This window comes from Tursiops truncatus, chromosome 14 (genome assembly GCF_011762595.2).
Source record: "Tursiops truncatus isolate mTurTru1 chromosome 14, mTurTru1.mat.Y, whole genome shotgun sequence".
In the NCBI taxonomy this organism is placed as follows: domain Eukaryota; kingdom Metazoa; phylum Chordata; class Mammalia; order Artiodactyla; family Delphinidae; genus Tursiops; species Tursiops truncatus.
In genome coordinates this window covers 2,190,164-2,214,005 of record NC_047047.1, presented here as the reverse complement: position 1 = coordinate 2,214,005, position 23,842 = coordinate 2,190,164, and the positions used below count along the sequence as shown (strand labels likewise).

The 23,842-nt window shown below is 52.8% G+C and overlaps 1 protein-coding gene across 4 annotated transcripts in view; it reads right to left on the bottom strand.

The window, feature by feature from the left end:
- Nucleotides 1-888: 888 nt before the first annotated feature.
- The window catches only part of TGFBRAP1 (transforming growth factor beta receptor associated protein 1), a 47,976-nt gene continuing 25,022 nt past the window's right edge, over nt 889-23,842 (bottom strand). For 2 of the 4 annotated variants that reach the window (XM_019931267.3, XM_019931266.3), the window contains exons 3-12: nt 22,525-22,719; nt 20,155-20,309; nt 15,916-15,998; nt 13,926-14,267; nt 12,171-12,228; nt 9,398-9,541; nt 7,694-7,837; nt 6,983-7,142; nt 5,257-5,690; nt 889-3,421 (exon numbers count right to left, since the gene is read on the bottom strand). In XM_019931267.3, coding sequence (XP_019786826.1) covers nt 3,245-3,421; nt 5,257-5,690; nt 6,983-7,142; nt 7,694-7,837; nt 9,398-9,541; nt 12,171-12,228; nt 13,926-14,267; nt 15,916-15,998; nt 20,155-20,309; nt 22,525-22,719 — 1,892 coding nt within the window. In that variant the 3' untranslated portion in view covers nt 889-3,244. Of the gene's footprint in view, nt 3,422-5,256; nt 5,705-6,982; nt 7,143-7,693; nt 7,838-9,397; nt 9,542-12,170; nt 12,229-13,925; nt 14,268-15,915; nt 15,999-20,154; nt 20,310-22,524; nt 22,720-23,842 lie in introns of those variants that run through there. The other 2 variants (XM_073790959.1, XM_033838225.2) reach the window with 2 other exon arrangements.

Below are 23,842 nucleotides of genomic sequence, written 5' to 3'. Positions count from 1 at the left end.
GCTGCACAGAGGGGCCTTCTTGCTGATTGCAGCAACGCAATGAGATTCTTGCAGCTGTTGCCCCGGGCGCTCAGACACGTCCGCGAGGCCGCTGCAGAGGAGTTCCTGTGCGTCCCCGAGACCCGAGGTCCCAGAGAGCAGCATTTGGTATCCCAGGCTGGCCCATCCCGCTGCTTTGTCCTGAGACTAAGGCCTAACACCCAGAGGGCCCTCAGCCACCACCTCCAGGCTATGGGTGACACCACGGCTGAGGGGAGGTGGCCTGCCAGGGCCACAGCAGAGGGTGCCAGAGCCCAGTGAGACCCTAGTGACAGCGTTTTACTTCCCAAGTCACACGTGGCCTGCGGGTTGTGTGTGTTGCTTTCTAATTCCTTCTTACCTCGTGTCTTGTTGCACTAATTTAGGACTCTGGATTGCAGGCTGCATTATAACTATTTGTTTCCCTTCCCCGGCTGCAAAAAGCTGCAGAGAGGGGCTTCCCTGGTGGCGCAGTGGTTGGGAGTCTGCCTGCCGACGCAGGGGACACGGGTTCGTGCCCCGGTCCGGGAAGATCCCACATGCCGCGGAGCGGCTGGGCCCATGAGCCATGGCCGCTGAGCCTGCGCGTCCGGAGCCTGTGCTCCGCAACGGGAGAGGCCACAACAGTGAGAGGCCCGCGCACCGCAAAAAATAAATAAAAATTTTTTTTTAAAAAGTGCATTGTTTAAAATGTAGTGAAGCAACACCAAAGGATTTGAGGAACGACCAATGCAAGTGCTTTTGCAGGAGCTGGAAGGCACCACCAGGGCAGATGACTAAGTTCTATGGCCCTTGGGCTATTAGGCGCCACGCCAGCGGAAACCATCACGTCACCGAGACAACGTTTATTTAAAAAACAATTACAGGAGGGACAAAGAATCAAAAGAATTTTAATAAAATCAACAAGTTTACATTTGTACATCTTGTGTATTTGGGATCCAACCAGGGGCAGAGGGTAAAGTTGAAAGGACCAGGTTTCCGTAGGTGGGCGAGGGGGAAGCCCAGGTTACCCTGGCTGTGTGACAGGCAGTGACTCAAGGGTGGTACCCAGGGCCCTTGGAGCCCCACTGCAAGCACATCCGGGGCTCAGGCCCGGGCCTTCCGGCCCTGCGCGGGCTCAAGACTCCATAGCCCACGTGCCACTCCCACATGGATACCTGATAAGCGACAGCAGATAACCAGCTCGTGAAAATGAAGAGTCCTGCCCAGAGAATACTAACGTCAGCTGAGTCCAGTTCATGCTATTTTAACTAGGATGGTGACATCGAACCGACCCAGGGGGACAAGGGCCAAGTGATGGCTCTAATTCCTCTAACCAATGGCACAATCACAAGACAGCAGGTCTTTAGAAAGAACCACGTACTTCTTTAAAAAATATGATTTGAGAAAACGGCCTTGTGGGAGTTAGAGAAAGGCAAGGTTTTTAACAATTCTGCACAGGGTCAGAGAATTCTGCTGCATTAGAGGATTCTAGAGTAGAGATAGAAACTGCTCAACTTCAGTTCCCATCATTCTAAAGGATAACAAACATTTCAAAATATTGATCAATGTTCAGAGCAGAGAGAGACCAGTGCCCCCAAGTGAGAAAGGAACAATCAGAAGGCTTTTCCAGGACTGTACCCATCTCGTGGAGAGAAACAGTGCTTTTAAAGGTGCAGTTTTCCGTGTCCTAGTCACTTGTTCTCTGAGGGATAACCCCAAACTCACGAGTCGTAATGGGAACGTCCCCAGTGACATGGCCGTTCCTTCACAGCCATCCGCAGGGTAAGACTCATGACTGGGCTTTCATTCACACCAGCTTACACAGCACACGGCTGAGCTGCAAGGATTTCTTCATCATTTATTCTTTAGAAATCGAGACACAGTAGGGAAGAGTGCACAGATGCCTTTGTTTTCTGGACCCCCTGGAATCACAAGAGGAAAGAGAACAGTGACCGTGATCAGTACAGAAAGCGTCTTCACAGAAGGGAGGATGAGCTCTCCACCCCGTCTGTTAAGGGCTGGGCTGAAGGAGAGGGGCCAGATCCCGGGGTCCCCTCGTCACACGCACAAGCTGATGCACGTTTGCCAGGCGTCACGGCATCTTTCTTCTTAGTCCCCGATAGAGTCGATAATCACCAAGAAGAAATTCAGGAGAGGGCAGTGAAGTAACAACAGTGTCAGCTTCTCTGCGATGCTGGACAGAGACGCGGAATGGACGCGGGGTCTGTGATGCGGGGAGGTGTCTGTCCTGTGTGTCCAGGAAGCCGCAGGGCAGGCGTGTAAAGTGCTAGAGGTAAGGCAGCCCGCCTGGACTTCCTCTGGGGGCGGCGCTCCCTCGGGAGGGGTGACATCCCCATCGCGCAGGGCAGCCGTCACCCACGGCCCGCCCTGGCCAGCGTGGAGGTGACCACCAGCCTCCCCGGAAGACACGCTCAGCTTGTGCTCACGACCTTTCCCTTTTAATTTCCCGAGGAATCAGTGGGGCGGGGGGTGGTGCAAAGAAAAACGTCCCGAATGAACATGACGGAGGTGAATTTCCAAAAGAGAGAAGAATCACCACGAGGATATAACGCCAAATTAAAAGTTCTAATCGAACATGTTAATCACGGAGTTATAAACCGGCGGGCGATGCGCCGTGTGCTCCTGGCCCCACCGTCGGCTCCAGACCCGCGAGCAGCTCGTTCCGGCGCGTCACAGCTTCTCGGAGCCTTCACTTGCGAGGCAGACAGAAGCGGATGAATCTACCCCAAAGGGAGGGCCTGGGTACCCAGGCAGACCTTTTAGGGGCTGCAAGCCAGATGGGATACCTCCCTGAGGTCAGCTGTCCCTCAGGGCAAAGGCAGAGCCCACAGGGTGGCCGGTGGCCAGGCGGTGAGGATGGAGAGCTCTGCGCCCTGGCCGCTCGCCCGCCAGGACGCGGTCCCCTCCGTGCCACCGGAGCAAACGTTTCCAGTGCAAATACGTGTCTACAGATCGGGGCTCGGGGTGCGGGGTCTGGTTTGTCCGGGTGGCACAGGAAGGCTCATTTCCTTTCAGAGCAGACATCTGTTTTGGGTGGCGATGTCCCTGGACGGGTGAATCTGGCCTGTCTCTATTTCGGGGATTATCCATTTCCATCCGATGCAGGGGGTCGGCCGCATCCCATTTCCCACGACTGAAGCCCCCCGGCACCAGATGGCGGCTGACGCGGCCGCCTACTCTGTGCACCTGGCCGGCTTGGTAAGGCGCCCTCGGCCCAGCCTCTTCAAGTCCGAGCCCCGGGGCTGGGGGAGCTGGGGTTCGTGTGCCTGCTGGCCGCACAGTGGGTATGGACGAGACCACCGTTGGGATACCTAACAAACACGGGCTCGCAAAAGGGGTTTCGGCACATCTGGCAAAGCTTTTTGTCCGAGAGCCGAACTGAGCTTCCTTTCAGCTTCATCTGCAAAAAGAAACAAAGACAGGGACGCCTGTGACATAAGTGACACCGGTCTTCAGAGCTGACACGCATCACCCCGGGGGTTGCTACCATCACTGGTGAGGACAGCGTTAAGATCAATTTCTCGAAACAGAGTATCAGCGGTGAAAATAAACAAAAACACCCTCCGGAACTGGAGAAGTCAAAAAAGCTACAGAGCTGCCTTATTTCACAAAAGCAATTGCTGCTTGTCTGGCGGAGGAATTTCTCACCAAGATCTTTCAGACATTCTCTGAGCTCTGATCTATTCAAGCAAGGCCTATTACAGAATCACGGGGCGTTAGAGCTGACAAGACCATGAAAGCTATCTAATTCCCTGCTCCCCTCGTTTGCAGACAAGAAACGTTAAGGCCCAAATAAGAGACTGGGTCAAACCCATGGGGTTGATCCGTGGCACGTTCCCGACTGGCCCCAGGAAACGTCATTTCCTTTCTTTAAATGTTAACTAACAAAACTTTATTATTTCTTGTCTGATTAAACAGGACTTGAGCTCTGCAAGCTAAAAGCCTTTCTGCACAATTTGCGTGAATCAGCCCAGCAAGTCAGCCTAGTGGCAGGACAGAGCGACGGCTTAGTGAATTCACCCTACTCATTAGTTTCTTTAGTCATTCAGCAAACATTCAATGCCTTCAAGATGCCAGGTTGGCTCAGGAATACCGAGATAAGTAAAGGAAGTTCCTGCCCTCAGAGAACCCAAAGCCTAACAGGGAAGGGGACAGCTACAGACACAGCACGTGAGTCGGCACACGGGGCACCCGTCTGCTTCAAGGGATGGGAAGGTTTCACAAAGGAAAGACTGAGGCGGGGTTTCGAGTAGGCGTTCACCAGGCGCAGAAGGAAGAGGTGAGCCGTCTCAGGCAGAGGAGACGGTGGGTTCTAAGGCCGTACGTACGAAACGGCAAGTCCATCGGGAGGGTCTGAGCACCCGGGGCCGGGCAGGGACAGGCCAGAGGAGGGAGGCTGAATTTTGCCGGCCTCGGCTTCTCCACTGGGGAGTCAATGAAGGCTTCCCAGAGGGAGGAACACGGCGGATTCCTGCTCTGGAAGGACAGGTTCCTGGCTGCGGGGCGTCTGGGCCTCACCAGAGAGAAGCCTCCTCTGGATAAGCTTGGGGATGTTATGGACTGAATGCCTGTATCTCTCACCAAACGTCGAGGCCCTGACCCCCAGCGGGATGGTGTTTGGAGGTGGGCCCCCAGGACAGCCTCAGGGCCCTTATGGAGGGGAAGAGACCAGCGCTGGCTCCCGGCCCCGTGAGCTCAGCGAGAAGGGGGCCTCACTGGGCCCCGTCTGTCAGCGTCTGGACCTCGGGCTCCCGGCCCCCCGACGGTGAGAACCGGATGCGTGTCATCTGAGCCCCCGCCTGTGGGATTTGTTACTATTAGTCACAGCAAGCCCAGGGGACAGAGGTGGGGACCCGGAACGTGCAGCTCTGAATCGGCCTGCAGTCCACAGCCGGGATCCTGTGTCCTGTGTCACCTCCTAGTGCCCCTGCCCCCCTTCTGTGACGGGGATGCAATTGTGCCCAGAAGCGCTGTGTGGATGCAGTGACACCGTGACATGCAGCGTGGACCAGGGCCCGGAGCGCGGCTCTGCGGACCGTCAGTGTCTAAAAGGGGCGGGAAGCTGCCCCAACCATACACCTGCCGGCCCGGCTCCCGCCTGGGCTCACACACCTGTGTCTGAGTGAAGAAATCACGTGTGTTGAAGTTACAGAGAAGAAACGGACAAGGACTCTTTTTCCACGGGTAAAACCGACCTCAAATCACACGTCTCGCCCGAGAGGGCCGGGCTCTCACCTTGTCGTACTTGTAGATCAAGTTTTCGGACTTGGCCAGGCCCATAGCCACCTGAGTGGTCCTCCGGGCGTGGACGCTGTCCCTCACGGCCCCCGTCAGGAACGGGCAGAGCAGCTGCACCGACCACGTGCCCGGCAGCAGCTGCAGGACCTGGGCCGCGTCGAACTCGGTGGCACGGCGGTTCAGGAGGTCCACGGCGGCCATGGCCAGCTCGGGCGCAGAGGGGCCGGGGCCCAGGTAGATGGCCAGCAGCAGCTGGAAGAGCCGCCGGCGGTAGGGCGGGGCCCGGCCCTCGGAGCGCCACAGGCAGTAGCCCTCCGCTGCCGGGAAGTCGGCCAGCTCGTGGACCAGGATGCGCAGGGCCTCCTCGTGCTGCTCCAGCTTCCCGAGCAGGATGGCGCTCTCCATGGGGAGCCCGGCGCCCCGGATCCTGTCTGTGAGGTGGGACCTGCTGGTTAGAAACGGCAGGGCCCGCGCCAGGCGGTGCCAATCCAATGCCACAACTGAATGAGCCACGCGCTTAAGAACGGGCAGAGCAAGCCCGGCTGCCTGGACGCCCCTGAGCTCTGCCACCAGGCTGCCTGGACGCCCCTGAACTCTGCCACCCGGGCTGCCTGGACGCCCCTGAACTCTGCCACCCGGGCTGCCTGGACGCCCCTGAACTCTGCCACCCGGGCTGCATGGACGGCCCTGAGCTCTGCCCCCTGGGCTGCCTGGACGCCCCTGAGCTCTGCCACCCGGGCTGCCGGGACGCCCCTGAACTCTGCCACCTGGGCTGCCTGGACGCCCCTGAGCTCTGCCACCCAGGCTGCCTTGACACCCAGAGTTTAGGGGTGTCCACGTAGCCTCCCAGGAGGGCTGCCATGTGCCTTAGGACAAACTACATGTGTCACACGAGCATCATTCAGGCCTGAGTCATGTGCTGCTGGCCACGAGCTCAGTGTCATTGAATCAACAACATACGTTAAATAAGGTGTCTTTAAGCAGAAACACACATAAAGAAGGTGCCACATTGATCGGTTGGTGAAAATGATGTGACCAGAGGCTCTCAGGAGCCTGACCTGCATCCCTCCAGGTACGACGGCTCCGTGTCCGAGAACTCAGTGTGGAGACTCTACAGGACACAACTACCGCGAACAGTGAGAATGGGTGTAGTTAATGGTCAGAGAGCGGTGTTAAACGCTGCTAAAGAGAAAGGTATTAACCCAGTAAGGACAACCCGGAAATTCCACGGTGCCCGATACCGCAAGAGGCAAGTTCAGTCTGCCAGGTGCTGCTCGGAGGCTCGTACACAACATGGACACCGTGGTTTCTGCCCTGGAGGAAATGAAAACCAGACGCCCTCCAGGACCCCCACCTTCCTCCAAGCCTGGGGCAGCCGAGTGGGGTGCTGGGGGCAGTACCACCCTCAAAGCCGTGATCAGAGCTGGAGCCTCAGAAGGAACTGACCTGAGGGCTTCCAAGCCGAATAAGCAAGTTCAAAGCAGCTCATCTCAGCAGACATGCAGACCTCCCAACGCCCAGGGCAGCCTTCGTGTCATCAGCTAAGGGGCCCTATCCGTTTCCAGAGGGTGGAGGACGGACGAGGGGGCTCGCCTGCCCTCCAGGAGGCTGACTTTGTGCCACAGAGGCTCACAACCCACCCCCTGCCCCCAAACAGAGACCTCCGTCCCTGCCCCCACCCCCCACCCCCGCCGGTGACGTTTATGCAGAGAGATGCACTCACCCAGCAGAAAGTGGACTTGGTACAAATCGGATTGCTGGAGCAGGCGTCGTAGCTTCGCCTGCGTCTCGGTCACTTCTGCATCCTTGCCACTGGCGCTGGGCCTCTGCTGCAGCACCTCGTCCAGGTAGAGGACGGCTAAGTGCGTGTGGTACCCCTCCTTCTACAGGACAGGAGGACAAGCAGACAGACAGCAGTTGCTAGGGGAGCCCAGAGAACGCCCCCTAACCAACCAGCCAGCAGGTGCCTGAGACCGGACGTGCAAGGTGAGCGGGGGCTACAGGACAACCACAGAACACGCGTACTGGGGCAAGAGTTTTCAGAAACCACAACACAGAGGAGCTGAATCTAAAATCTATGGGAAAATATCTCATTTTGAGAAGTAAGGGCCACGGGATTCAGGTATTCTCCAAAAAGGGGACAGCTTTCCTCATTTCCTTTAAGAATAACAACAAGGAAAAAAAACTCTAAAAAGAATAACAAGGAAGGAAAAGAGAAGAAAATATAAGCGGAGGGGACAAGAGATGGAAGGTGAGAAAAAAAGCTACTTGGGCCGCGGGTCTCTTTCACGAACATCCGGCTCCCTCCCTGACCTCCCACGCGTACAGACTGAGTGCCGGGAACACGAGACATTACGTTAGACCCATGGGCCAGTTCAGGTCCCCGTGATGCCACCGCAGCCCACGCAGCTCAGCCTGCGCTCTGGGGCCTCACCTGCAGTCTCCTGTCCATGACCAGATGTTCTAGGTACTTGACCAGGGCTTGTGGGTATTTCTTAAGGCAACTGATGATATCGTCTGGGTTAAATCTACTCTGCTGTTCGTCCACAGGTCTCTTGGTGAAAACTTGAACTCCGACCTGAAAGAAGAATAGGAATTTATTTATCATGCTTTGCAAAGACCCCATCTTATCTTCATTCTGAGCACTATACGCTTTGGTTAAAACCACTGTCAAAACCATGATGATTTGCGGGACTTCCCTGGTCATCCAGTGGTTAAGACTTCGCCTCCCAATGCTGGGGTTGCAGGTTCGATCCCGGATCGGGGAACTAAGATCCCATATGCCTCGCAGCCAAAAAACCAAAACATAAAACAGAAGCAATATTGTAACAAATTCAATAAAGACTTTGAAAATGGTATACATTAAAAAAAAACAAACAAAAAAACATGACGATTCTGAAAAACAGTGCAGATGAAGCACTGACAGAGACAGGAAATGCCGCAGAGCTCCAGCTGGAATTCCTTCTAAAAGGGTCGGAAACTAAGGAACCAAACATATATTGGTGGTAGGTTTTGACAATCCATGAGGCAACAACTCTGTAACATTTAGATCATCCTTGCTGGATCATAAGTGAAAGAAGATACAAGCGGCTGAAGATTCAGTGAACTCGATTCTCCAAACGCCCATACCCACCGTGTGCATTACCCACGTGGGACCCAAGCCCACGCAACAGCAGCAAAGACCCAACACAGCCAAACATAAATAAATAAAAATAAATAAATTTATTTTTAAAAATACTAAAAAGAACCCCTTTCATTTATTATTGCCAAGTAATACTGCATTTTGTGCATATACATTTTATTTATCTAGCCATCAAGGGATGGACATGGTTTTTTCCTCTTTTGGCTGTCGTGAATAATACCGCCATCAATATGCATGGACAAGTTTTTATGTGAATAGAGGTTTTCATTTCTCTTGGATGCAAACCTAGGAGTGAGATCGCTGGCTCACATGATAACTCTGTTTAACCATTTGTAGAACCGCCAGACTGTCTTTCAAAATGACTGTACTGTTTTACTTTCCCACCAACAATGAACGTGAGTTCTAATTCCTCTGCATCTTTGCCAACGTGTACTATTGTTGTCTTTTAAATTTTAGCCGTCCTACTGGGTGTGAAATGGTTTTGATTTACATTTCCCTTAAGGATTAATAAAATGACTGATGAAAACAAACAACAAAAAAGGGCCCTTCTATGTCCCCAACCCACCCCCTCAAAGGGGGTTGGGGACATAGAAGCAAGGGCGACGGTTTGCCTGATGTGCCCCAGGCCCGGCTCCACGCCCTGCAGGGCAACAGTCTGGTCTTTCTCCAGCCCGCAGAGAACAAGGGACCAGATGCCGTTAGGGATGGGGGTCAACACACGGGTGTTTAAGAAGATGCTAAGACCTGACCTGCGGTGCCTTCTGCTTTCCTACACAGTGGCCTGCCCCCGACACAGGTGTGCAGAAGCACCGAAATGCAGAAATTCCTCGAGAGCTGGGATTCGGACGGCTCAAGCCATGTATTAAAAGGGGGGGAGAAAAAAAGCGGAGAGAAGGGTTAAAGTGTAGCTTGTTTTCCCACCTAGAATCAACTTTTCTGTCCATTTTCACCAGTCCCCCTGACGCCCCTGAACGAATGCGTTTACGAAGCACAAACCTCCGGATCTTTCTGCAAGACCCAGTCAGCATACTGCCACACGAGGTCCGCGTCGAGGCTGTAGGTGAGGAAATCCACGATGTACTCGTACAGGTCTGAGCGCGTGGAGTCGTGAATATCCCCATTGACGATGCTCACCCACAGCTGGAGAGGAATAAAGTAGAAGGTAGGGGAGGTTACGTACCTCTTAGAATTCGCTCAGAAAGGGCACGTGTTTGTTTGTCTGGCCTTTCAGTATTTCAAAGTGGCGGGAGAAACTTTAGAGGCTTAAATCCATTTTAATTTTTTCACACACATGAAAACAAAAAAGAGGGGACACGGTCCAGGAAATCAGGAACATAAAGCACCAGGTTCTTTCTCTTTCCTTTTCAATGAGATTACAGTAATACAAATAGTAAATAGAGCATATGAGGAGACTTGGATGCATTAAAAAACGTCTCTTCCTGAAATAAAATCATCACTGACAATGTTTGGACACAGAAGAAATTCACCTACAGCCATCAGCCGGGCTGATTCAGCCTTCTCCGTCACAGGAATTTCTGATTTTGAAGACCTTTTGGGACTGTGAGAGTCTGATGTGCTTTCAAAACCTCTGGTGACCCTGTGCCCTGGTGTTCCTACTGTCTTTTGCATGGGGGCTCAGGGAAGATTTTAATAATAAAGTCCTTTGCTATTTCATCCAGACACTTCCCTGCCGTGTAAACTGAATCTTTTTTTTTTAATGCTCCACTGTGCATATGTACTATTGTTTTTATTTTTATAATTTTTATTTATTTTATTTATTTTTTATTTATTTTTGGCTGCGTTGGGTCTTCGTTGCTGCGCGCAGGCTTCCTCTAGTTGTGGCGAGCGGGGGCTACTCTTCATTGCGGTGCGCAGGCTTCTCACTGCGGTGGCTTCTCTTGTTGCGGAGCACGGGCTCTAGGTGTGTGGGCTTCAGTAGTTGATGTTCGTGGGCTCTAGAGCGCAGGCTCAGGAGTTGTGGCGCACGGGCTTAGCTGCTCCACGGCATGTGGGATCTTCCTGGACCAGGGCTTGAACCTGTGTCCCCTGCATTGGCAGGCGGATTCTAAACCACTGTCGTCACCAGGGAAGCCCCTGTAAACTGAATCTTACTTTCAGAGCCTCAGAATGAAATGGCATCACGAGGCGTGGCAGAGATGGGGGCTGCCTGAGAGCCCCCCTGCTCATCGTCCGTGCCACGGTAGCAGCACACCAATGTTTTTTATGTTACTAGTTTCTTCAGCACTGAATTCCCCAAATCAAACAAGCTATTCACACAGCCATTGAAATGTGTCATTAAAAACCTTCTGCCCTATATGGTGATTTATTCCATATGATTTCAATTTTGTAAACTCCTGTCTATGTAGCTTTGCTAATGTTATTAACATACTTATAACAAATTCTCAGAACATGGTGTTTTAAAAAAATAAAAATGTTAGCTTTGACACCCAAATCTGCTCTTAGCCATGGGGTGTATGTTGATGGGAACCTTTTTTTTTTTTTTTTACCTATTCCACAATCATGTTACCATGGTAATTTCTCAAAGCAACCGGATACGCTTGGTGAGTTTGGTGAGCAGAGCTGATGCTCTTGGCCGCTCACAAAAGATGCAAGACAAGAGACAAGATGAGAAATTTGGGCGCGAGAGCCTCTGCCAGGGCCCTGAGCACTGGCTCAGTCCCCAGCTCTCCTGCTGACCAGCGGTGCCACCCGGGCAAGTGACTGGCCTTGATCAGCTTTAGTTTTGTCACAGATGACATGACAACCCAGCTCTCTGGCGAGACTTATTGCCATTAACAGTGGAAATTACAACCTGTTACTCACAGCCTTCATTTTTGATAAGGCAGTGGAGTCACAGGTCTTGTGGCTCAGTAAGAAATCCTATTTTTCTTACATTTTAAACAACTCAGTCTTGACAATGTTCTTTAAAGAGATGGAAAGATGAGGCTTCCCTGGTGGCACAGTGATTGAGAGTCCGCCTGCCAATGCAGGGGACATGGGTTCGTGCCCCGGTCCGGGAAGATCCCACATGCGTGGAGCGGCTGGGCCCGTGAGCCATGGCCGCTGAGCCTGCGTGTCTGGAGCCTGTGCTCCGCAACGGGAGAGGCCACAACAGTGAGAGGCCCGCGTACCGCAAAAAAAAAAAAAAAAAAAAGAGATGGAAAGATGAAGAAAAGAAAATTCTTGGGGCTTCCCTGGTGGCGCAGTGGTTAAGAATCCGCCTGCCAATGCAGGGGACACGGGTTCGAGCCCTGGTCTGGGAAGATCCCACATGCCGCGGAGCAACTAAGCCCGTGTGCCACAACTACTGAGCCCGCGTGCCACAACTACTGAGCCTGTGCTCTAGAGCCCGCAAGCCACAACTACTGAGCCCGCGAGCCACAACTACTGAAGCTCGCCTGTCTACAGCCCGTACTCCACAACAAGAGAAGCCACTGCAACGAGAAGCCTGTGCACCGCAACTAGAGAAAGCCTGCGCACAGCAATAAAGACCCAATGCAGCCATAAATAAAGATAGAAGAAAGAAAAGAAAAGAAAAAAAAGAAAATCCTTGGCCAACATTTCTCAAGCATTCACTTTCTAAAACAGTACTATTTTTGTTTTGTAAAAAAGGTTGTAGATCAGCCAAGACTGGTCTCTTTCAATTTGTAATTTTTTTTCAAACAGGCTCAGTAGTTGTGGCACACGGGCTTAGCTGCTTAGCAAGTTAAATGGTGCTGAGTTAAATGGTGGTGATTTTTAAACAGTGCTGAGATGCCTTTAAACTCACCTGAACGGCAGCAGCGTCTTGGTGGTTGTAATGATAGAGCAGCCCCAGTGCAAAGTACCTGGAAGAAAACTCGGGGTAAGTGCACCCTCTCCTGACCACCCACTGCGGGCAGTACCCCCACAGCAACGCCCTTGGCCCTGGGCCCCCAGCCCCACATGTGCTATTCAACTCAGTTCAACAACAAATTTCAAGCACCAGAAAGATCCTCCTTTCTGTTTATTTACTTATAGTCTGAAAATGTATTCCCTATCAATTTCCAGAAAGGACTGTATTCACATCTAAGATGAGCTAAAAAATAAAACTATAATGATACTATGGAAAATCACATTTGGAATTGCTTTACAACTTGCTTCAAATACTAGTGTGATTTGCCATCTCTTCAGTTAACCATTATTAACTTATCACGAGGTATTAAGACCATTGGGAAGGGATGCTGTCTGAGCCATTCTGGGGTAAGGATTTTCAACGGCAATAAACGCCAACAGTATGCAGGCACTGCAGAGAACAGAAGGTCAGGGAGAGTCAGGCTGGGGGGACCCAGAGTTCCAGGCCCTGACTTTCAATCCAGGCTTCGTTACTTAGGGACTGTATGACCTTGAGCAAGTAGGTTACCTTCCTTGGCCCTTGCCTCCTCATTTATAAGCGGACAGGGTCGGTGACAACACGGGCATCGCCCAGGCTGTGAGCTGTTGCCACCCTCCCAGGCTCACAGGTGCGTCCTCTCCTGGCCCTCTTCCCCAGCAGGTGACCAGATCAAGCTGCCCCAGGGGGCCATCGGATTTCTTCCCTCAAAGAGCAACCTCTCAAGATATTGAACTATTCCCTAGAACCCTTCTCTTCTCCCGAAAGCTTTTAGAAAGTTACACTGACCCCGCCAGACCCTGCCATCCCAAGTCACTGCCATGAGCTGTCAGTGCATTTTCTGGTTCCTAAATAAATCACTCCATTCCACGGTGCCTTCGGGAAACTGAGGGAAACGGCTGAACGAGCCACTTCCCACGTGGAGGCCAGTCACCAGCCCATGACGTCCTGCATCTGAACAGGGTCTGGATCGTGATCCTGGGTCTCCGTGGAATTTCACCAGCACCTCCGCCATGTCAAATGCATACCAAAAGTCACAGACAAAGAATCTTACAGGGAGCGCTCAACCCCCCCAGGCCTAGAAGGGTTAGACCACCGCCTGCCCCCAGGATGAAGAAGCTGCCCGACTTAACCACGTCATCACTGCAGACGGGCCCCCATCGTACCCGGTGGCCGGTCGGCAAGCGGGTGGGTGCCGACCAGCTCACGTCCGTAATGAAGGAGTTTGACCCCATAACCTTTTATCCACAAGATCCGGAAGCCTCCCTTTCTATCTGTTTATCCAGATGCCCATCTGTCCATTCAGTCTGGCCATCAGTGGCTGCAGCGCACTATTGGTTTACCGACACGCGTGTGGCATCTCGCACAGCTGAGTCCCAGCCAGATGGACACTGAACAAGCACACCATTGACTAACAAGGCCTATGACTGTACGATCTGTCAGGAAGGAGCTGGCACGAGAGTTGTGCCCTCTAAGACCCCTGCGGTGGATCTGCAGACCGTGATGAGGCTGATGGATCCCGAGGGTGCCGGGTGGTCCCCTGATGAATGCCTGCGACTCAGAAGTCACGCTGGTGCCTCAGCTGCACGACAGCTTCCCGTGGGTGGGGGCGGGGAAGGGCCAGGCAGGGAGGCCCGGGTTCGGGGGGAGCGTCCGGGGGCCAGAAACACTCACTTTTTGTGCTTCTCCAGCCAGGCGGCGCTGTCGGTGAGCAGACAGAAGTTCTCGGTGACCAGGAGGTCCAGCAGGCTGTCGTGGTCAGCCTCCGTGTACAGCTTGAGCAGAGCCGTGTCGATGTCCTCCTTGTAGCCGTTGGCCACCTCCGTGCTGCGGACTTCGTTCAGGTAGCTCATGAGGAAGCGCTTGCACTTGGCCACCTTCTCCTGGTCGCCCTGGGTCAGCTGGTTGAGGTCTGCAAACTCGTGCAGAGGAGGGTGGGACCGGGTGAACGAGGAGGACGTGGGCAGCAGGAAGGGGTACAGGGAGATCAGCTCCCGCACGTCGAGCTGGCCGCTTCTGCAATTACAGTGTCAAACTAAATGAAGCAAAAAGAGAAAGAGAGTGCACGTAGGCACACAAGACGACACTGGACGGGTGCACTGTCTGCACGCCGTCCACAGCTGCACGGGCTGCAAAGTACTGCGAGCCGGGCACCGCCCACCCCCAGACCCCACGACAGAGCAGAGGGCTCGGCGGCCACAGACATGGCACCTCCAGTGCTGCGGTGGGACATGGGTCCCCGCAAACCCAGATGGGGGGAAACAGCAGGAGGCACAGCGGCTCTGATCAAAGGCAGATTCGGAGGAGGCCCCGTGTACATCTCCTCCCTTACGGCTCTGAGTCGTGCGGAATCTGTTCTACGCGAACATTTGGAAAACTTCTTCTACAGGCGATGCCTTCGTGGGACACTGAAGGGCGATCACAGCGGGTTTAAGTTCATCTTCTGAGCGAGCGTGAAGAGCACTGCTTCCCAGGGCACACCTGACCCCCAGCCCAGAGGAAGGGCTGCTGGAGCGGGGAGGGGCTGAGACAGGCCTGGGCTGGGGAGGGAGAGGGGTGGGATGGGTGCTGGTGAAGGGGGAGGCCCACGCGTGCAGGATCCATGTCACGCGGAAGGGACCTCAGCTTCCTAAGACGGTGGGTCAGGAGCGTGCCGTTTACAACGTCCTCAGAAGAACAGTTTTTCAAGTCTTCCCAGAAGCACCTGCTCTTTCTCTAAACTCAGAGCTTTTGGTAAAATCTCTGGAGGAAAGGGAAAGTGAGCCATCGCGTTTTCCTAGGAATCCTTCACAGGGCGTCAAACACGCTCTTTAGAGTTGCCTCCTCGGGCTTCCCTGGTGGCGCAGCGGTTAAGAATCCGCCTGCCAACGCAGGGGACACGGGTTCGAGCCCTGGTCCGGGAAGATCCCACATGCCGCAGAGCAACTAAGCTTGTGTGCCACAACTAATGAGCCTGTGCTGTAGAGCCCGTGCACTACAACTACTGAGCCTGCGCTCTAGAACCTGCGAGCCACAACTACTGAGCCCATGTGCCACAACTACTGAAGCCCACATGCCTAGAGCCCGTGCTCCGCGACAAGAGAAGCCACCTCAATAAGAAGCCCACTCGCCGCAACTAGAGAAAGCCCGCTCGCAGCAACTAAGACCCAACACAGCCAAAATCAATCAATCAATAAATAAACTAAAAAAAAATTCCACGTTCCTTATAAAAAAAAAAAAGAATTGCCTTCTCCTCTCCTAGAGGACCACTCTGCGCCTTATCTGCCCTACCTTCAAGACACAGGACAGTGACCCTCGGGCTTAAGGGGGGCAGGGGGCACGAGGGGTGTACACACGACGGCCTTGCTACTTCTCGCCGGAGCACAGCACCCGTGGCGGCCTTTCCCATCACAGCCACAGTGGAGGTCCGACCACGGAGGGACACTTAGAAGGCTTGCTACCGACACCGCAGTGGAGGTCCGACCGCGGAGGGACACTTAGAAGGCTTGCTGCCGACACCACAGTGGAGGTCCGACCGCGGAGGGACACTTAGAAGGCTTGCTGCCGACACCGCAGTGGAGGTGTGACCGCGGAGGGACACTTAGAAGGCTTGCTGCCGACACCGCAGTGGAGGTCCGACCGCGGAGGGACACTTAGAAGGCTTGCTACCGACACCGCAGATTACCTGAAGAGTTCTTTAGCCTCCAGGAACTGAAGCTGCGCAAACTGTATGAAGCCCGCCTGCTGCAGGATCCGCCGGTACATGACCTGCAGGGAGAGACAGGTTTCATCACTCTGACCTGCCCTGGAACCACGACAGGAGGCGAAGCTAAGTTTCTGGTCATAATCCAGGCTAACTGTTAACGATTACATGGAAACCTGAAGTTACAACGTAAGGAAAAAACGAGGCTTATACGAAATGATTTTCAACATATACACGTATACATGTCAATCAACCCCTCATTCCCGAGACCAAGTTGTTCTCTGTCTAAGCATCGCTTTCTTCTTCGTGGATTTCCCCTCCGTCCCGATCCGTATTCCTCCTCCCGCGCTCCCTGGCTTTCTTGATGCTTCCACCTCTGGTGCTCAGACGGATGTGAACATCGCCGGCGTCCCTGGGAGCCCGGAAGCTGCCCATCCTTCTTCATTCTTGTGGAACTGACTCTTCACACCAGCACTTCTGAGCATCCTTCCAGAGCACAAGGCCTCTCCCATTTAACGACAAACAGATAAATACGCAGGTTTTCCTGCCGAAGCTTGGGAGACACTGTGTGTTCTGTCCCCTCCCCCCAGCGGTGATACACAGCCACATCCACACCGCAGTCCGAGGATTCCTGCAATAAAAGTGCCGTCGATCTGTGTCTAATACAGTCCTACCCAAATTTCCTGGACCACAGAGCCCTTTGTTCTGGTAACTTCCAGAAATAGCAACGCACTTAAGGAAGCTACCCTGTGGTGTCTGTAATTCCAACCCCTCCCTGTCACTGTCCAGCCGGTCAGCTTCAAGCTTTGTCCGCCTTTGTCTGAAAGGCTTTGTGGACCCGTCTCTGCTCTGTCCTCACTGGCTCCATCACCACAGCCCGGGCCCTCACCACCTCACAACTAAAGACTCTAACTGTGCTTAAGACCCTAGGACTTCAATTCCTCCCCTTTCCAATCCGTCCCGCTGTTCGATACGCCATGAATTCCTTGAAGGCATGTACATAATTCATCTTAGCATCCCCACACCCTGGCAGAGTACCTGCCGTTTAAGTAATCACCTATTGACCTGATCAGTTTTTATGAAACTCCACTTTGTCACTTTGTCAAAGTGTCACTCCACTTTGAGCCCGTTTTACAGATAGGAACATCCTGTTCAGAGATGCTAAGTTTTCAGCCCAGAGTGACTAACGTGTAAGTGGTTGAGCCAGGGTTGAAACCCGCCCCTTTCTGCTTCTAGAGCCCAGTTCCTCCCTCTCACTGGCTCACCCAGGTACACAGCAGGCGGCTAACACTGTTACCCCTGAAGAAACGAGGGAGATGGAGACACCTAAAGGCTGTTGCTTCTGATCAGCTCTCAGAGGGGCTTGTTCGCCAAAGCACAGCAGCATCTCCTCCCGTCCCTTCAGAGCAATTCCTGCAGAGACGGCAGGAGAGGCAGCTGTTTTTTCATGACTCTCTTCCCCGACACCAGCTACGTCTGACGGGAAAACTGGCCTCTGTATGCCGCCAGCAGTAAGTAGACAGGAGCGAGGCCAGGTTCTGTTGTGAAGGAATGCCAGTTCCGTCTCTGAAAGGAGAAGCAACAAAGGCCAACCGCTTAGCAAGAAGGATAAAAAGGCCCCGTCAGCTGCGGCAGAAGAATTCTCATTCACACTCTGGCTCGCTGGTGAGAAATCCGCTGAATGACAATTTTTTCCTCGTGGCTGCAGGATTCAAATGTCACCCACTCTTCCCCTTCCTAAAGGGAAATAAAAAGTACGTTTGCGGGGCTTCCCTGGTGGCTCAGTGGTTGAGAGTCCGCCTGCCGATGCAGGGGACACGGGTTCGTGCCCCGGTCCGGGAAGATCCCACATGCCGCGGAGCGGCTGGGCCCGTGAGCCATGGCCGCTGAGCCTGCGCGTCCGGAGCCTGTGCTCCGCAACGGGAGAGGGCACAACAGTGAGAGGCCCGCGTACCGCAAAAAAAAAAAAAAAAAAAAAAACCCGTCCCTGGTCACAGGTTAACACGTGTAATTGTGGGAGTGCAGAGCAAGCATTCAGGGATGTGGTGGACTCAGAGAAAAGGGCATATCTGAGCAAGGTATCGAAACCTATACTCGGTGGAGTTTAGAAGTTCACTTCACTGATAGAAAAGAGCACAGATAACAAGTAAAGAAAACAGGGCGTGCGGGGAGGTGGGTGAAAGCACGGGGCGCTGACGGGGCAGCGAGGCTGGCCCGGCCTCACCCAGGGATGCGCGGAGGCCAGCCGTCCCTGCGGTGGGTCTCTGGACGGTGGCACTGGCTGTTCCTGACTTGTTCTCAGGATTAGAAGTGTTTTAGGATGGCTCCCGGAGCGCCTGCACAATGCAGGGCTCAGGCGCGGGCGCAGCTCAGGCCGGGGTCACGGGGGGAAGGAGGCCCCTGGTGCAGACTTGACTGTGGCAGGGAGGCACCCGTGGAAGGATTTCCAGCTGAGGGTTTGGTGGACGCGTCAGAAAGCTCCTTCCGCGGGGCCGTGGAGGACGGACTGCAGACACGCAGGAAAGGGGCTGTGAAAACAATTCGGGCACAACGGGATAATGCCCAGCAGCCACGTGGGCCTGAGAACGAGAGCCAAGTTCAAGGTCACTGGGGGTGCACGTCTGGGGCACATACCACAGGGGGAAGGCGGGGTGCGTGCTAGGTGGACAAACCCCAACTGGGATGGCAGACGGCAGAGCCAGACGAGCGCTAACACCATCCACTATCCACTGCGCAGCTGCTCTCAGGAAAACGGGAGGAAAAAGCAAAAATCCAAGAACACGGGCAGCCTCCCTAAGAAAATGGGACCCACTTGAGGCGTGCCCTTGGGTGTGTGCAAGGAGGGGGCCCCCGACACGTGCCCGTCCAGACACCCACGAGCTCCCGGGGCCCACCCTCGGGACGGAGAGGAGCTGAGAGCGGCAGAGCAGTGGCCAAGGCCGTCTCAGCACCCGCCTCCCACGCGGACGCGCAAGGAAAACGCGGCAGAAACAGGCGCTCCCAGCACAGAAACACGCCCTGAACTGACGGGTTTCTTCTTTGTGCTTTTGCTGCCCCCTGCTGAATGCTCATAGATCATCTCACTCAAAAATGAGGAATACGATGGGCAAGGGAAGGACTGAGTGTGGGCTTAGCAGATGCAAACTGTTCTCTGTAGGACGGAGAAACAACAAGGTCCTACTGTAGAGCACAGGGAACTACAGTCAACAGCCTGGGATAAACCATAATGGAAAAGAATATGAAAAAGAATATATATGTATAACTGAGTCACTGCTGTACGGTAGAGATGAACACAACACTGTAAATCAACTATACTTTAATAATTTTTTTTAAATGAGGAGTAAAGATGGAAAGTTGATCAGTATTTATCCTGTGACCATAAATGACACGTCCTGACCTCTTCCACCTTCTACCCTCTGCAGCATAAAGCCACTGAGGCCAGAAAGCACAGCTTCATTCCACAAACCACATCGTCCTGAAAATCTGGCCAACAGAAACAAGAAGGGGACCGCTATGAATTCATTAGAACGTTTAATGATGGACTTAGATGTTCACACGAAGCGTGCACACACCAATACTACGCTTTATAATTCTCAAATACATAGAGTAACCCGAACTCACCTCACAACTGATCAGGGAGCAAGTTTTAGGAAACCTGATTTCATCAGACATGAGAACAATTCGTGTTTGCTTCATCAATTGTATTGATCATACCAACGATATTAAAGTTAGCGTTTCTAAAATGCATTAAAAGTTTTCTCCTAAGGAAATGAATTAGATGGATTCCGGCAACATTAGATGGTTTATCTAATGTTCACAAAGCTTTTTCTGTAGATAACATAAACCTAAACTCTACAAATTCAACCCCATCCCAACAAATATAAATTCTGAATTGGGAGACAAATTAACCTGAGGGTCCCTCTTTTCATCTGTAACAACTGTGCCCTGAGGCTCCTCTGGAAGAAGGACGCTGATTAGAAATACAACTTGGTGAATTAAGTGCGGGAATTATGTCAGAGGCTCAAATCCCGACTTCGCCTCTGCCGGCAGCGTGACTTCATACAGCTGTTGGTCCGGCTGCTCTGCAACCTGCTTCCTTATCTGTACAGCGTGGAGACGCAGAGAAACTTGAATGACGGACAGGAAGCAGTCTGCAGGGCCTGGGCACTTAGATCCTAACGTTTTCTAAGCCGGCGGCCTGGGGGCCCACTGATTACAAACCTGAAATTTTTCCTTCGGAATGTTCCTCCGGGCGCCTTTCGCTAGAACCAGAGCCTCCTCCACTCTCCGGCTTGCTAGAAGATCCTGTATTTGTTTTTCCAGAGGTAACGGAACCAAGACGTAAACTCCTTTACTCGTGGCGACGATCAGTCTTCCTGGGAAGAAATGGAACATGGTTGGAAAGGGTAAGAACACAGTGCTGGGAAGAAAACACACCCCCTCGCCCAAAGACAGCACGAGCGTGTGACCAATGTCATCACTGTGCCCCAACCCCCAGTTCCCATGGCAACCAGAAACGAATGCTTCTCTTTCCTTCTTCCCACCATCAGAAAAGGGCGAACTCTTTTTTTTTTTTTTTTTTGTGGTACGCGGGCCTCTCCCGTTGCAGAGCACAGGCTCCGGACGCGCAGGCTCAGCGGCCATGGCTCACGGGCCCAGCCGCTCCGCGGCATGTGGGATCTTCCCGGACTGGGGCACGAACCCGCGTCCCCTGCGTCGGCAGGCAGACTCTCAACCACTGCGCCACCAGGGAAGCCCAAGGGCAAACGCTTAACAGTACATTTCCGAAGTATGGGATATTAAAACGTTTGGCCTTTTTTTTATTCTGAAGTGCTGCTAAATTTAAAACCAGCTGAGTAGGTCCATAATGAGGCTATAGTGCTCAGTCCTGGAAAATAAGCAGTAAGAATTACGCTATCCCTCATATAAAACTTCTGAAAAATTCTTTTCTCTCCAGGGTAGTCAGTTTACAGGAAACTAAGATTACAACGCAACATTCTGAACCATAAGATAACGTTTCACACTCGCCCATCATCCAGAATCACCCGATCTCGGCGTTACCTTCTCCCTTCCCCACAGCCCCCTGGCACCGTGATGCCTGGCACGGTCCCCTGGGGAGTCGGACCTGCCACCCAAGGCAGCTCCACCTGCCAAGCTTCGAGAGCGACTTCTGCTCCCTCTGGAGACACGTTTTAAGCTAAACTATCACCTGTTCCCAGGAAGCAGTGGAACGACCTTGTCTGTCTGTCTGAAGGTCGTTCAGGGTCAGCAGAGCCTTTTCTTCTCCGTCTGCTCCTCCCTCCTTGGGAATCATCGTGTGCATCCCAGTCCCACCGCCTGGTCTCTCCCCGCCTGCATCTCCCCTTCCTGGCCTCCCTGCCCGGCTCTCTGTCTGCATCATCTGTCCTCCATGTCAAGCTACATCACTGTCCTCGCACTCAGATGAGGTTCTGCCCCTGCCCTGCACTGGTGTCCCTCCTTCTGGGAAGCCTCCCCGTGTTCCCGCCGGGGGTGGGTTACGTTGCCAGCCTCTGCGTGCCCGCAACCGATCCCCTGTGCCCACCACCACCCCTCAGTGTGCACAGCACGGAACACTGTCATGAATAAGCTCTCCCGGCACGCGTGTCAGGGCCCCAGTCAAGCCCTGACATGCTTCACGTGGGACCTCGAGACTCAGCAGGTCTGCATCCCCAGCACCTAACATAGGAAGGGCAACGTCTGGGGAGCCCCAGTCCGGACACGGCAAGGGCAATGCACAGATCTAGATAAGCTCCTGGTTTGAAAAGGATATCATCAAGGGCACTCTTAGGAAGCCGGGGAAATCTGACCACAGGCAGGGGCTGAGAGCACATTTCTGGGGTGTGAAAAGGGCTTTGTGGTCACGCGGGAAAACGCCTGCTGAAGGATTCCGGATTAAGCGCCATGGTCTCCTCCACTTACTTCCAAACTGCTCAGCAGCATGTGAACCGGTACGAAAAAATCTAGGTGAATGGGGGGCAGGGATTCAGTTTGTTTTTCTTTCAACTTTTCAGCACGTTGGAAGACGTTCATAATAAAATTTAGGAAAAGTAAAATAAATCCCTCCCTCCCTGGTGCCCTGGTCCGCTGCGGCCTCACCCAGGCCAGCCCTCCTCATACAGCAGGCACCACAGTCCCTGTGAATCGCTTGCGTGGCCCGGAGCCCAGAGTTCCTCCTTCGGCAGATTTGCGCCCGCCTTCCCCTCTGCCTGAAGGTTCTTTCACACCACATCCACTTGACAGGTTCCTACTCATCCTTAAAGGTTTGGCTCAAACACCGTCTCCTACAGGAAGCCCTCCCTGGTACTTCTAGGAAATACTTCCTCCTCTGCTCTCCCAATTGGCCTTATTTTGCTGCTATCAAGCTCTCAAACTGCTGTGGCCATTTGTTTCACTGTCTCCCTTTAACCTCGGTGCCCCTGAAGTGCAGAGACTGTATTACCATTGCCTGCGGATCTTCCATGCTCAGCAAGAGGCCAAGTTCCCAATGGACCCTTAAGAGCATTTAGTGAAGAAATACAAGCATAAAAGATTGACAGCTAAATGTTGTTAAGATTCCGTGGAAACTAGTACCTTCAAAATCCTGGAGGATGTGACCTTCCTTGAAGGGCAGGGTCTGCTTTTGCTGCTGGTCCAGCATGCTGTGAACGGTGATGAACTCGCTGTCGAGGGCAATGACGTATGGGAAGCAGACGGCTGCCCCAACCACGTTCTCTGACCAGTGCACGGGCGCGCGCTGAGATATCCCGGCCACCGTGGCAAACATGCCTGGGAAAACAGGAAGGGTCAGGAGGGCTTCAAGGAGCTGGGCTTTGCTTGTTTGTTTTCTGTAGATGTGTCTCAACGCAGAATACCTGCCCCTTCATTACATTTCGAGATGGGAAAGATAATATAACAGCGGCGTGTGCAAAGGACCCTCCGTGACTATTCTCGTGAAGAGAGCCGCTTTCCCCAGGATGTCTACATCAGTATTTCCTTCCAATTAAACGTGACGTTAAAAACGTGTACATGTACCCACATGAAGGTGTATACAGCCCATGTCCTCACGTGTGGGGAAAAGTGACTTTCACACAATTTAAGAAGTTCACAAGCTTGCTTCCACGTCCGGTCCTCCAGTGGGTTTGCATCTCTAAGTGCCAGCTCTTCCCTATACATTCACTCAGCACTGAACGCATTCATTCAGATACTTATTGAGCACCTACTGTGTGCCGGGCACTCTACAAGGCTTCCTATCCAGAACTGTCTCTGTTCAGAGTTCAAGTCTAATTCTGGATACACGTTCTCTCTGATGCAGGGATACAACCAATCTTGCAACTGAAAACAGAGAGCTGTTAAGTGTTTGTCAACGATAACTTCCATAGTCAACCACGGTTCATCTATTTTGTACACAAAGCACTAAACGAAATTTCCAAATGAGCTGGATAGAGTCCATAGATACTGGGGTTTATGAAAATTCACATTCACCCAGTGAAGTCAATCCATTTTAAGTCAGTTTTCAAAGTGCTTGACATAAGACACCTTTAAAAACATGGTATGTAAATCAACTATACTTCAATAAAAACAAAAAACAGCATGCTATTGCCTGCAAATGATAAGGTATTCCTACAGTAGAAAAACGGTTTCTATTACACAACAGAGAAGTGGGGAGAGGGAGAGAGACAGAGAAATACAGACAGTACTTTAAAACAATGGAAAGTATCTCAAATATACGATAGGAGCAAACTTCCTAAGCCTATGAAATCACTGACCCTCCTAAATTTTCCATGGTTACAAAGAGTGAAATGTATTGCACTTAATCAAGTACAAACCTAGCTCTTTTCCTCCAAAGTAGGCTGTTCTTGAAAATGGGTATCAGGGGCTTCCCTGGTGGCACAGTGGTTAAGAATCCACC